Below are 12,708 nucleotides of genomic sequence, written 5' to 3'. Positions count from 1 at the left end.
TAAAAAGTCTCAGATTCTTTAGATTCTTCAGGGCCTGCTAGAATAGAAATTTTGGTCAGTGTTTTGTTTTGTGCTCTTGATACATCCAGGTTTTGGTATCCACCGGCCTTAAATAGGTTACCCTGAGTTCTATGCAGTAGATCTTATGTGTACCCTCGTCTTGAGTTCCTTTATTACTGTTTTGCCATATACTGTCCGCAGGCATCTTGTGTGACATTATTTACCATGTGCAGATCTTGTTCTGTGGCTAATTTCTTTACAATGTCAGTATTTGAGCTGATGGTTTGAAGTGTTAATGGGGTGACTATCTTTATCTTTACACTCCCTGTTCTAAGCATTGTCTGGCTGAGTTACAGTTCTTCTTTATCTGAAAGGAGATAGGCTATGAAAAGGTGAAGGAAAGGTAGGAAAGCGAATGCTTACATTATCTGACTTTTGTATGAACAGTTTTGACTTTGAAAAGGAAGTTTGGCTATATGGATATAGTATTTATGGTTTCTGCATTGTTACTGATCACAGTGGCAAGCATAGCTGCTAGAGCCTCTTTTTCGCAGTGCCACACACCCAGGCTTAGTCCTGATCCGGGGTGCTGTCTGTGCTGTGCGGAAGTCTATATGTTCTCCCTTTGACTGCAGGTTTCCTCCCACAAGATAAAGATGTATGGATTGATAGGTTAATTGGCCATTATAAATTGCCCTTTGTGGATGATGATAGTGGGGAGGATAGAAACTTGAATTCATGTATAATTAATGAAAATAAGTGTTTAATGAAGAGTGCAGACTCTGTGAGCTGAAGGGTTTGTTTTCATGTAGTATTCCTCTGATTCTGTGACTAATGTAGTTATTGCTTTAGTGATAAATAGCCAATTCTTGCTAAGGGGCATTGAGTGAATTATCACCGTGCTGTCTACTAACAAGCAAATGTGTTTTAATGCCGTACATATATGGTAGGTAATATGTCTATCTTTAAATTGTTAACACTATGTAGGGGTTATGGATGTGACACTTGCAAAAGTGCAAGATACACTGGAGCAATACACACAAAATGCCGGACGAACTCACATCCATCTATGGAAATAAATAAGCAATGTAACGGGCAGGGAGACCCTTAACAGGACTGGAAGGAAGGGGAGAAAGGCAGAATAAGGTGGTGTGGGGGGGGGGGGGGGAAAGGAGTACAAGATAGAAAGTGATAGGGGAAGTCAGGTGGGGGGGAGGGTGATGAAGTGAGAAGCTGGGAGGTGGTAAGTGGAAAAGGTAAAGGGCTGGTGAAGAAGAAATCTGATAGGAGAGGAGAGAGGACCATGGGAGAAAGGGAAGGAGGAGCAGCAGCAGATGTGCAGGTGAAGAGAAGAGATATGAGGGGGGCTAGAGTGGGGAATTGAGGAGAGAAGGTGGGGGGAATAACCAAAAGTTGGATAAATCGATATTTGTGCCATCAGGTTGGAGGTTGCCCAGACAGAATATGAGGTGTTGCTCCTCCAACCTGAGAGTGGCCTCGTGGTAGTTACGGAGGAGGCCATGGACCAATGGGAAATACTCCTTTTTACAGATGAAGCAAAGGTGCTCCACTAAGCGGTCCCCCGGTCTACGTTGGGTCTCACCAGTGTAGATAGAGGAGGTTGCAGTGGGAGCACCAGATACAGTAGACGACCCTACCAGATTCACAATTAAAGTGTTGCCTTACCTGGAAGGACTGTTAAGGGACCTGAATGGAGGTGAGGAAGGAATTGAATGGGCAAGTGAAAAACTTCTGCTTGCAGGGTTAAGTGTCAGGAGGGAGATTTAGTGGGGAGAACATGGACAAGGGTAGGAGGATGTGAAGATGTTTTTGGTGATAGGGTCCCATTGAAGATGGTGGAAATTGTGGAGAACAATGTGCTGGATATGGAGTGGTAGGTGAGGAGAAGAGAAAGAAACTCTGTCCCTGTTAAGGTGGTGGGAAGATGAGGTGAGGACAGATGCAGACAGATTCTCCAGTATCTGCAGAATTGCTTGTGTTTATGAAGATGCACTGAAACATGTTAGTCATGAATCCTAATGGAAATTCCTATGAGTGATGCAAATGGGAGGGTAGTGCATTAAATTGTTAGTAGGGGCATGGAGTCGATGTAGTTGGATGAATTTTTTTTAAAGATGCATTTACTGATAATGAGCTATTAGTGAAAAATTAATGAACTGATGGGACCAGATGTGGTTCCTCCCATTGACTGACACTGAGAATATCCTGATATCCTTGTTACATTTTACGAGCAAGTATAAGAACGTCCAGTCCTTGTTGAATCACTTGTAGTTCTAGTACCAAGAGCAAATTACCTTGTCTTTGAGAGGAACAAGTTGGCATTAAGCAGTGAGAATAGCCTTAATTGACTACTGATGAGATTTGGCCCTTGTAGTAGAGATAAACCCATCACTTCTAAAATGTAATGACATTTCACTATTACTGTTAGTCAAAACTTAGCAAATTCTGACTTATTTTTGCAGATGTATTACTATTGAAGAAAAATTGTGCTGCTCTGAGTCATAATTTGACCAATGTAATGCCTTTGCTGGAAGATCTAGAAATTCATTCTGTTATTAATAAAATGGAAAGCGATGTGATCAAACATAAATCTTGTGCAAATGAACAAGTCAGAGAACTAGTGGATATGATCATTTGCAAAGGAAGAGCAGCAGCTGAAGCCTTCAAAGATGTGCTTTTGAAACACGAGCCTGAATTGCATGAAAAGTTATATGGTATGTAATTACTGTGGCAGTTTATTTATTTCTGCATCTTATGTTAAACTTAAGTATGCATTGCAATAGAAAAAGTAGTCTGTAAATATTGTCACAGTGGTTTGTTTTGTCAGTATATTTTGAATTCTTTTTTTTAAGTTAATAATTTTCTTAGTAAGTGTAGAAAGTAACAACTGAGACATTTTTCATTTCCAACGCTGCATTTTCAGTTTAAAATGTAACTTTGACTAAAGCTTATCAACTTGCATTCTGAATCATGTTATTCCAGTGCAATAATATTTGTGCAAATTGTATCCGTTCCATTCTGCCTGTGTAGGTGGGTACAAAATCCAGTGTTTTGAAGAATACTATTTGCATTTGAACCACTTATGGTGCTGCAGGTTGGAGTATTAAAATGTACCATCACAGAAACAAAAACAGCTCTATTTTTAAGCACAGCTATGAAATTGGTTGTGTTAAGTTACTGATGTTTGCTTGCACAACAGATGTTGTTGCTAGGATTTATGTCAAATTAGTTTTTAACATTGTCTGGGCAAATCATACCCCCTTTCTCCCTTCTTTCCCTTTTAACATGTTTTCATCCAATCAGGAAATATTTTGAGCACTAATTGAAGAATTTTGATTGTACATTGTTGGCTCCTGGTTTGTTTCACTGTTCCAGATAGTTTGGGGGCAGTGTTTAAATACACTTCTTTCCTGTTAGTTTGGGTTTGTGGCGGTTTAATTGTTGGGTGGAGGGAAGGGGATGAAATGGTGCTTTAGAGATGATTGTTTTACGTAATATTCCCCACTCTTGGAGTGTATTAGAAACGAATCACTTGATGTTGAAAAGAGTCCAGTATTTCCCTTTTAAGCTTGCAGCTTAAGCTCGAGAAATGGTGTGTTATAACAGATTGTGTTAGAAATCTTGATATTTTAAAATAATTAGCTCTAATTATGTAATATTTTAACATTTGAGAGTAATAACTTACTGAATTTTGTTGAACTGAGTCCTGTTACGTAGAATTATCCAATTAAAAATTTGTACTGTAAACTTGAGAGTTGGTGTGGTATCCAGCAGGACAGAAGAAAGCCCTGATCTGAAATGTCCTCAAAAATATGACATCTGGCAAAACCTTACTCTTATTAGAGAGTATTAAAGTTTCTCTCCATCCTGCCTGCTCCAATAATGATGGAAATACAGGTCAGCCTACAGGGAAGGAAAACAATTAACATTTCATGAGTATTTCTAGCATTTTTTGTTTTTATTTTAGATTTCCACCATTTGCAGTTTAAAATCTTTTTTTTCAGTTCATTTTTGTTTTACCAGTGATCATTGAGTATTGTTCAGGTGTTATTTTGTGACTCCAGGGCTGTAAGTTGACAATGAGAAGCTTCAAGTAAAACATTAATTCAAATTGAAGTGCCTTTATATTTTGTAGAAGAAATACCAGTATTTTTCCTCATTCAGCTAAATTAGACCTTCAATATGAATAGATTTTCTCGGTAAAATTGTGCTTTTTTTTGTACAAAATTATCCTTTAAGTTCAAGGGAATGTTGCTTGTTACATTAAAGTGATGTATTCATAACCTTGGTTTTGAATGTGATAATAAGCACACAGACAAGGTGTTGAGACTTGAAAGCTTGAGGAGAGATCTTAAATTGATTTTTTGCATCTGAATTTTCTCAGAAGGCAGACACAGTATATAGAAGTGAGGCAAAGCAGCAAAGAGGTCACAGAATGTATACAGGTTACAGAGAAGATGTTTGCTATCTTAAGGCAAATGAAGATGGATTGACCAAGTGTTTCCTCAGACCTTGTGGGAGGCTAGTGCAGAAATTGCAGGGGTCCTAGCAGAGGTAGTTAAAGCCATCTTTAGCCTAGGACGAGGTGCAGAATGATGGAAAAATAGCTAATGTAGTTTCATTGTTTAGGAAAGGCTTGTAAGAATAAGCTGGGAAATTATAGGCCAGCGAGCCTTACATCAGCTGTGAGTAAGTAATTGGAAGGTATTTTAAGGGACTGGATATGTAAGTATTTGAATAGACAGTGACTGATTAGGGATAGTATGCATGGAAAATAGTGTCTAACCAATCTTGTACAGTTTTTCAAAGAAGTTACCGGGAAAGTTGATGAAGGCAAAGCAGTGGATGTTGTCTATGTACATGGACATTAGCAAGCTTCAGTTGCTTAGCATGCAGGCTGAAGTAATAAATTGGATTAGACATTGGCTTTGCAGGATAAGCTACAGAATGGTAGTAGCTGGATGCCTCTGACTGGAAGTTGGTGACTAGTGGTGTGCTGCAGGAATTGGTGCTGGGTCCATTGTTGTTTGTTATCTATTAACAAGCTGGCTGATAATGTGGTAAACAGATTTAGCAAATTTGTGGATGCCACCAAGATTGGGGGGGGGGGGGGAGGAGTCGGGGGTGCGGATCTAGTGGATAGCTATCAAAGCCTGTAGCAGGATTTAGACCGACTTGAAAATGGCAGATAAAACTTCATGCAGGCAAGTGTGAGGCATTGCACTTTAGAGGCAATCCAGATTAGGACTTGCACAGTGAGCAATAGGGCACTGAGGAGTGCGGTAGAACAGAAGGATCTGGGAATCTAGATCCATAATTCCTTGAAAGTGGCATCACAGTTAGATAGGATCGTAAAGAGAGCTTTTGGCATATTGGCCTTCATAAATCAGAGTATTAAGTACAGGACAAAGTAGTCCTGACGAAGGGTCTCGGCCCGAAACGTCAACAGTGCTTCTCCTATAGATGCTGCCTGGCCTGCTGTGTTCCACCAGCATTTTGTGTGTGTTATTGAGTACAGGAGTTGGAATGTGATGTTGAAGTTGTATAAGACGTTGGTGAGGCCTAATCTGAAGTATTGTGTGCAGTTTTGGTCACCTACCTACAGGAAAGATGTCAATAAGATTGAAAGAGTACAAAGAAAATCTACAAGGATGTTGCCAAGACTTGAGAACCTGAGCTATAGGCAAAGGTTAAAATAGGCTAGGTTGTGGTTTGGATGCAGGTCGATGGGAATAGATAGATTAATAGTTTGGTATGGAACAGATGGACTGAAGGGCCTGTTTCTGTTCTGTAGTGTATTATGACTAAATTTGATCAAATAGAGTTTTATCAGGTATTAGCCCTCAACAATAATGATCAGTTAGGCACAAAGAGAATCTATATTTATTGACAAGTACCTTTATTGGCTCAGTTACCAAACACATGAATTTTCAAAGCTAATTACCTGTGCGCACCTCTGCTAGGTTTCCCTGACACCCCCCCCCCCATGAATAATCAATGAACAGAAATTGTAACACTGTAAGAAGTCTACGCTGGCCAGGCGTTCTTCTTGATCCCAGTGTAATCTCCAGGTTTTTGATGTTGGGACATCCACTTCTGTAATGGTTAGTCTCTACAGCGCTGTTGCTATATGTGCTTCCAAAATCCTCCATTCTCATCCTTTTCATCAGATAAATCCATAATGTTTCAGTTTTGTTGGCTTAAGCTCATCTGACTTGGTCTGTGTCAGCTTCTCATTAGATCTGGCCCAAGGTGGCTCCCCAGTCTTACGCCATAAGTAATTTCTTTTGTTATTTCCAACTCAAACCGATTCAAACCAGGTCAACCAAACACTGTGCCTAGACGACCAGATCACAGGCTGCTCCTTCTAAAAGCCTTAAATTCTACATAATGGAACTTCTCATCTAAAAATAGTCTCAAGTTTAGTAGATCATCAACAGAAAACTCATTGTATCCCATGTTCATTTGATCTGATTAAGTTATCTCTGAGCAAGAGCCAATACATTAAACAGTTCATAAAATGGTGGCTGCAAGAACAGTCGCACAAAATAGCCACCTCCTTTCCTGCAACTACCTGACAGAATAAAGACATTGTCTATAACTCTGTTGGACAGAAAGCACTATAATCTACAAAGCAACAGACAGATATGTGGCAAGGCCAGTGGAAGCGGACAAAGCAAATGTCTTTGTTCTTGTCATTGGTTGCAGAAATATAAGGCTGCCATTTTATGAAACTGTTCTGCAACCTCCATTTTGTGATCTAAAATCATCATCATGTGCCATGCTGTATGATGTAGGCAATCATGGCCTATGACCATGATTGTTTTTGGCAGTTTTTTCCATAGAAGTGGTTTGCCATTTTCTTCTGGGCAGTGTCTTTACAGGATGGGTGACCCCAGACATTATCAATATCCTTCGGAGATTGCCTAGCGTCAAGTCACATAACCAGGAATTGTGATGTGCACCAATTGCTCATACAACCATGCACCACATGCTCCCATGTCTTCGCATGACTGATGGGGGTGGGGGTAGGGGTTAAGCAGGTACTACATCTTGCCTAAGGGTGACCTGCAAGCTAGCAGAAGGAATCCCCACCCTGCCACCCTGTGATCTAGAATAGCTATATCAAAGTGCTTAAAAATGGATGCAGTGAAGCTTCTGATAACCTGCTGAACTAGAAATGATTTCCAAATAAGTTATTTGTGAGTTATTCTTTGGTAAGGTAGAACATGCAGGTTTATGAATAGGGGATTTTGTGTCTGACCTGAGTAACCTATGCCTACCAACTGGCTGGTCTGCTCTGATTCAGAACAAAGACATTAATTACAAGTTGTTACTTGCAAGAGCGATAATAAAGTGATGTTGGCTTGGACCAGAACTAATAGGAAGCTGACACACTTTAGCCAGATAGGCCAGAGCCAACGTGATTGAAACACAGCATTTTGAACAGATAAGGAAAGAGATGAAAAATGATGGGCTTCAATTACAAAGCATCGAGAACTCCAGAGACTACCTATCGCAAGGAAGTTCTCCTATTTCAATGCTTTAAACTGGAGAAATGTTCTGAGTGAATATTGGTGCAGAGGGAGGGAGCAGTAGAATTAATGTTTTAAGATGTTGGCCAGGGGAGAACATTTGTGCAGAGATAATAAAGCGCAAACTTTAAGAGTTCCACAGTGAATTGCCTAAATTAGTTCAGCTGATGATAGCTCAACAATACTTAAATGCTGTCAGTAGCTCTGCTTCCTCCATTCTCTAGCACTGCATTCCAGGTAAAAAGTGAAAATGCCTCCACCCTCCAAAACTCCTCTTACTTTTTTACCCCTTACTCTAAATCTATGTCCACTAGTTTTTCCTACCTATAGTGAAAATTTTCCTGCAGTCTTTCCAATCTGTACTTCACTTATAGCCGGCAAAGATTTAAAGTTTCAGCCAGACTCCAAGAAATATGTTCTCTTACCTTTTATAGCAGCCTCAGATAACCCTCATCCAGTACCATAGATTCAAGAAGAACATTCCACATAGTTCTAAGGTGATATATAAGTGTGTGTATAAAACATATGTGCAAATATTTTGTTGATGTTCATTATTATTAATTCTAATAAGGCTCTAATTTGTTCTTTCAGTTCAAAAAAGCCTGTCTTATTCTCCATCAGATATGTTGGGTGAGTTTATTTTTTACTTCCTTAAACAGAAAGTATGACACAAATTTGTGCACAATCAACAGACAAACTGATTTGTAGTTTAACAGTTAAAACGAAGATGTTCTGTTTGAAGCAGTGAAGTGAAATGCAATGACATACAAACAGGCACCAGTTGAGTAACAAACAACTTCAAAAAGCCATCAATCATTAACAGATTTCATTATTTTCTTTAGGTCTATCGATGGAAGAGCAATTACGAAGATTGCAAGAAGAAAGAACTTGTAAAGTATGCATGGACAAGGAGGTCTCAGTTGTGTTTATAACCTGTGGTCATTTGGTTGTTTGCACAGACTGTGCACCCTCCCTTAGAAAGTGCCCAATCTGCCGTGATACTATCAAGGGAACAGTTAGAACCTTCCTGTCATAATCTTGTAATTCATTGTCGTTATGTCGCAATTTCATTCTGCTGTACACTATTTTCAACAGTAGCTGGAACCAGTAAGACATTATGCTTATTGTCCTGTGTTCATTACATTTTATCGTCCTTGACTTTTTTGGTAAGGCGATAAATACCGATTTGTGAAAGTCCTCCGGAAGATTTCCTGTCATATAACTGTTGTTTAATATCGCTAAAAGGTTAATTTTTCCCTTCGGACCAAGTGATTTCAGAATTTCAGTGGAAATCTGATCTTCACTGGCGGCCTTTCTGATTTGTAGACTCCGAATTGGACTTTCCATCTCTGACATCAATATTTTAGGTTGATTAGTCAATTGATTTAATTCTGGTAAATATCCAATCCTGCTATCTTCAAATAATTCTGAGATGTACTCAACCCATCTGTCCATGGTCTTTTCTTTTTCATAGCATGGATTACCACTACCATCTTCGATACACCCTGCTGATGGCACGGTCCTCCTTAATTAATCTTGTAATTAATTAATTATTAATAATGCTTTTCAGACTAGATGTACATTTTATTTTTGGTGAGAGTGAATGTTTTAACCAGAGACAAGTCCCTGCTCTTCAAGCCCTTTACTATTGAGTGCTTGTGTGTTTTGTATTTTAATTTGATATAGAATTCATAATTTCAATTTAAAATATTGTTGTTGTGATGACATGCTTATAAATGATATTGGCAATAATCACGTTTAAGAATGCTTTTCATCAGTGTAATTTTACTGCATTGCTAACTTATGAGGTGGGTGAGTTTGAAAATGGCAATTGTATGATAATGTTGCAAAGGTATTTTTATATAAATAATGCATCCTTATTAAAATATCTTAATAGGATGTTTGGCAAGGCATGAAGTGCTAGAAAATTCAAGATGTGTTTTAATAAAAATGAAAGCGTGTATTTTTAGTTTTAGAATGACACTAATTCAAAAGCATTATATTTGCATTTCTAATTCAGCAAACTGCGCATAATTAGTTGACAAGTTCAACATTCTGAAAATTGAAAAGTGTTGCATGTGGTGCATAAATATTAGGGTTTGAATAAATGTTTAAATGCTTTATTGGAGGAGAATTTTTAAAAGTGGCCTCCTGGTTTAAGGTGCCTTAAAATAATTAATTCTGTTGAAATATTGGTGCCTGGCCTAAATATAGTGGTGCAGCGTGGAAAAATGAAGTATGTTGTATATTAACTACACCACCCATCAGCTATCAATATCTTGGCCCATAATTTAGTGCCTTGTGTTGGAGAAGCTGAAGTCTTGACGTGAAACTATAAAGAGACACTGGCAGTTTAGAGTTGTCAGATTTACCAATGCTGCTTATTTCCACTTTTTTTGAAAAACATGTAATATATCCTAATCTTTATATATACAGTACTGTGCAAAAGTTTTAGGCACTTGTAAACAAATTCTGTAAAGCAAAGATGCTTTCTGAAATGATGAAATAAGTTTCTAAATATACAAAAAAATGTACTTTAAAGAATAATAAACAGTAAAATAACTAAATCTAATCAATATTGGTGTGATCACCCTTTGCCTTTAAAACTGCATCAATTCTCTTAGGTACACTGTCATGCAGTTTGTTAAGAAAATCAGCTGGTAGATTGTTCCACGCATCTTGGAGAACTTGCCACAGTTCGTCTGCAGACTATGGCTGTCTTGCTTGCTTGTGTCCCTCTAAGTAATCCTAGAGAGACTCAATGATATTGAAATCAGGGCTCTTCGGAAGCCATACGGTGCCATCTGAAACCATATTTTTAAAAAAAGTTTAGGCTGCCTGAGACCTTTGCACAGTACTATATGGCACATTCCTGGGAAAACATTAAGCGGATTTTCATGAATTAAATTAGGTGAAATACATTATGGGTACTTCGGACATGGTAATGGTATTCATCATAACAAATGCTTGTCAGTTCAAGATATAGCCTCAAAAAGTTTATGGCATATAAAATGTGTAAATTGAATATCTCTAAACGAAGGAATTTCTGTTTAACTCCACTTGTTAGATGTCAGAAGTTTGATTACAGTGGCATGCAAAAGTTTGGGCACCCCGGTCAAAATTTCTGTTACTGTGAATAGTTAAATGAGTAGAAGATGAACTAATCTCCAAAAGTCATAAAGTTAAAGATGAAATATTCTTTTCAACATTTTAAGCAAGATTAGTGTATTATTTTTGTTCTGTACAATTTTAGAGTGAAAAAAAGGAAAGGAGTACCATGCAAAAGTTCAGGCAACCCAAGAGATTTGAGCTCTCATAACTTTTACCAAGGTCTCCGACCTTAATTAGCTTGATAGGGCAATGGTTTGTTCACAGTCATCGTTAGGAAAGGCCAGGTGATGCAAATTTCAAAGCTTTATAAATACCCTGACTCCTCAAACCTTGTCCCAACGATCAGCAGCCATGGGCTCCTCTAATCAGTTGCCTAGCACTCTGAAAATTAAAATAAATGATGCCTACAAACAGGAGAAGGCTATAAGAAGATAGCAAACTTTTCAGGTAGCCATTTCCTCAGTTTGTAATGTAATTAAGAAATGGCAGTTAACAAGAACAGTGGAGGTCAAGTTGAGGTCTGGAAGACCAAAACACAAGAGAACTGCTCATAGGATTGCTAGAAAGGCAAATCAAAACCCCCGTTTGACTGCAAAAGACCTTCAGGAAGATTTAGCAGACTCTGGAGTGGTGGTGCACTGTTCTACTGTGCAGCAACACTTGCACAAATATGACCTTCATGGAAGAGTCATCAGAAGAAAACCTTTTCTGCGTCCTCACCACAAAAGTCAGCTTCAGAAGTTTGCAAAGGAACATCTAAACAAGCCTGATGCATTTTGGAAACAAGTCCTGTGGACTGATGAAGTTAAAATAGAACTTCTTGGCCGCAATGAGCAAAGGTATGTTTGGAGAAAAAAGGGTGCAGAATTTCATGAAAAGAACACCTCTTCAACTGTGAAGCACGGGGTGTAGACTGATCATGCTTTGGGCTTGTGTTGCAGCCAGTGGCACGGGGAACATTTCACAACAGGATAATGATCTTAAACACACCTCAAAATCCACAATGGACTACCTCAAGAGGTGCAAACTGAAGGTTTTGTCATGGCCCTCGCAGTCCCCTGACCCCCGACCTCAACATCATCAAAAATCTGTGGATAGACCTCAAAAGAGCAGTGCATGCAAGACGGCCCAAGAATCGCACAGAAGTAGAAGCCTTTTGCAAGGAAGAATGGGTGAAAATTCTCCCAAACAAGAATTGAAAGGCTCTTAGCTGGCTACAGAAAGCGTTTAGAAACTGTGATACTTGCCAAAGGGGGTGTTACTCAGTACTGACTATGCAGGGTGCCCAAATTTTTGCTTGGGGCCCTTTTCCTTTTTTATTTTGAAACTGTAAAAGATGGAAATAAAAAAAATCTTGCTTAAAATATTAAATAAATATGTCATCTTTAACTTTATGCCTTTTGGAAATCAGGTCATCTTTTACTTGCTTAGCTGTTCACAGTAACAGAAATTTTGACCAGGGGTGCCCAAACTTTTGCATGCCACTGTATATAACCTGGGTATCTGTGTTTTTCATGGATTTTTCTCATACCTCAGAGTTTTAATGCACATGTTTTGGGTCAGCTTGTCCTCTTTCAAATCCCCTGTACACTGTTATACTTGATACTGCCTGATGAGCACAGCCACTGAATGCTACAAAACAGTATATCTTTATCTGCTCAACCATGCAGTTATGTTCCCTAACCTGCTTGCATAGTTGACTTGTCAATTGTGAAAGTAACTTCCTCCTGTATTGTTGGATGTAGACCATACAATTCTCAAAAACTTGCAAATGCAGATTACAGCTGCTTCCCATGTCATTCATTTACTCATTTTGGTTGCTGAGTCATACCATTAATTCAACACACGAAATATTTAAGCATGCAGCATTTAGTACACTTGGGTTCTTTATTACTGAGGTGTGATTTATTCTACTGTTCTAAAGAAAATGCCAGATATATTTGCTATTAGAATCTATTAACACTCTTCCCAAGATTAGCTGTTACCATTCTACTTCCTATTTAGTCTTTTACAGTTTACATGGGTGTAGTGTCATTTTCTG

General features: G+C 38.6%; 1 protein-coding gene across 3 annotated transcripts in view; it reads left to right on the top strand.

The window, feature by feature from the left end:
- Positions 1-9,519, top strand: part of birc2 (baculoviral IAP repeat containing 2) — a 45,965-nt gene extending 36,446 nt beyond the window's left edge. For 2 of the 3 annotated variants that reach the window (XM_073043240.1, XM_073043241.1), the window contains exons 7-9: positions 2,484-2,735; positions 8,148-8,186; positions 8,399-9,519. In XM_073043240.1, the coding sequence (XP_072899341.1) occupies positions 2,484-2,735; positions 8,148-8,186; positions 8,399-8,592 (485 nt within the window). In that variant the 3' untranslated portion in view covers positions 8,593-9,519. The remainder of the gene's footprint in view (positions 1-2,483; positions 2,736-8,147; positions 8,187-8,398) is intronic. The other variant, XM_073043243.1, reaches the window with a different exon arrangement.
- The last annotated feature ends 3,189 nt before the right edge of the window (positions 9,520-12,708 follow it).

This window comes from Hemitrygon akajei, chromosome 4 (assembly GCF_048418815.1).
Source record: "Hemitrygon akajei chromosome 4, sHemAka1.3, whole genome shotgun sequence".
Classification (NCBI taxonomy): Eukaryota; Metazoa; Chordata; class Chondrichthyes; order Myliobatiformes; family Dasyatidae; genus Hemitrygon; species Hemitrygon akajei.
The sequence above is the reverse complement of the archived record's forward strand: the minus strand, read 5'-3'. Positions and strand labels throughout refer to the sequence as shown.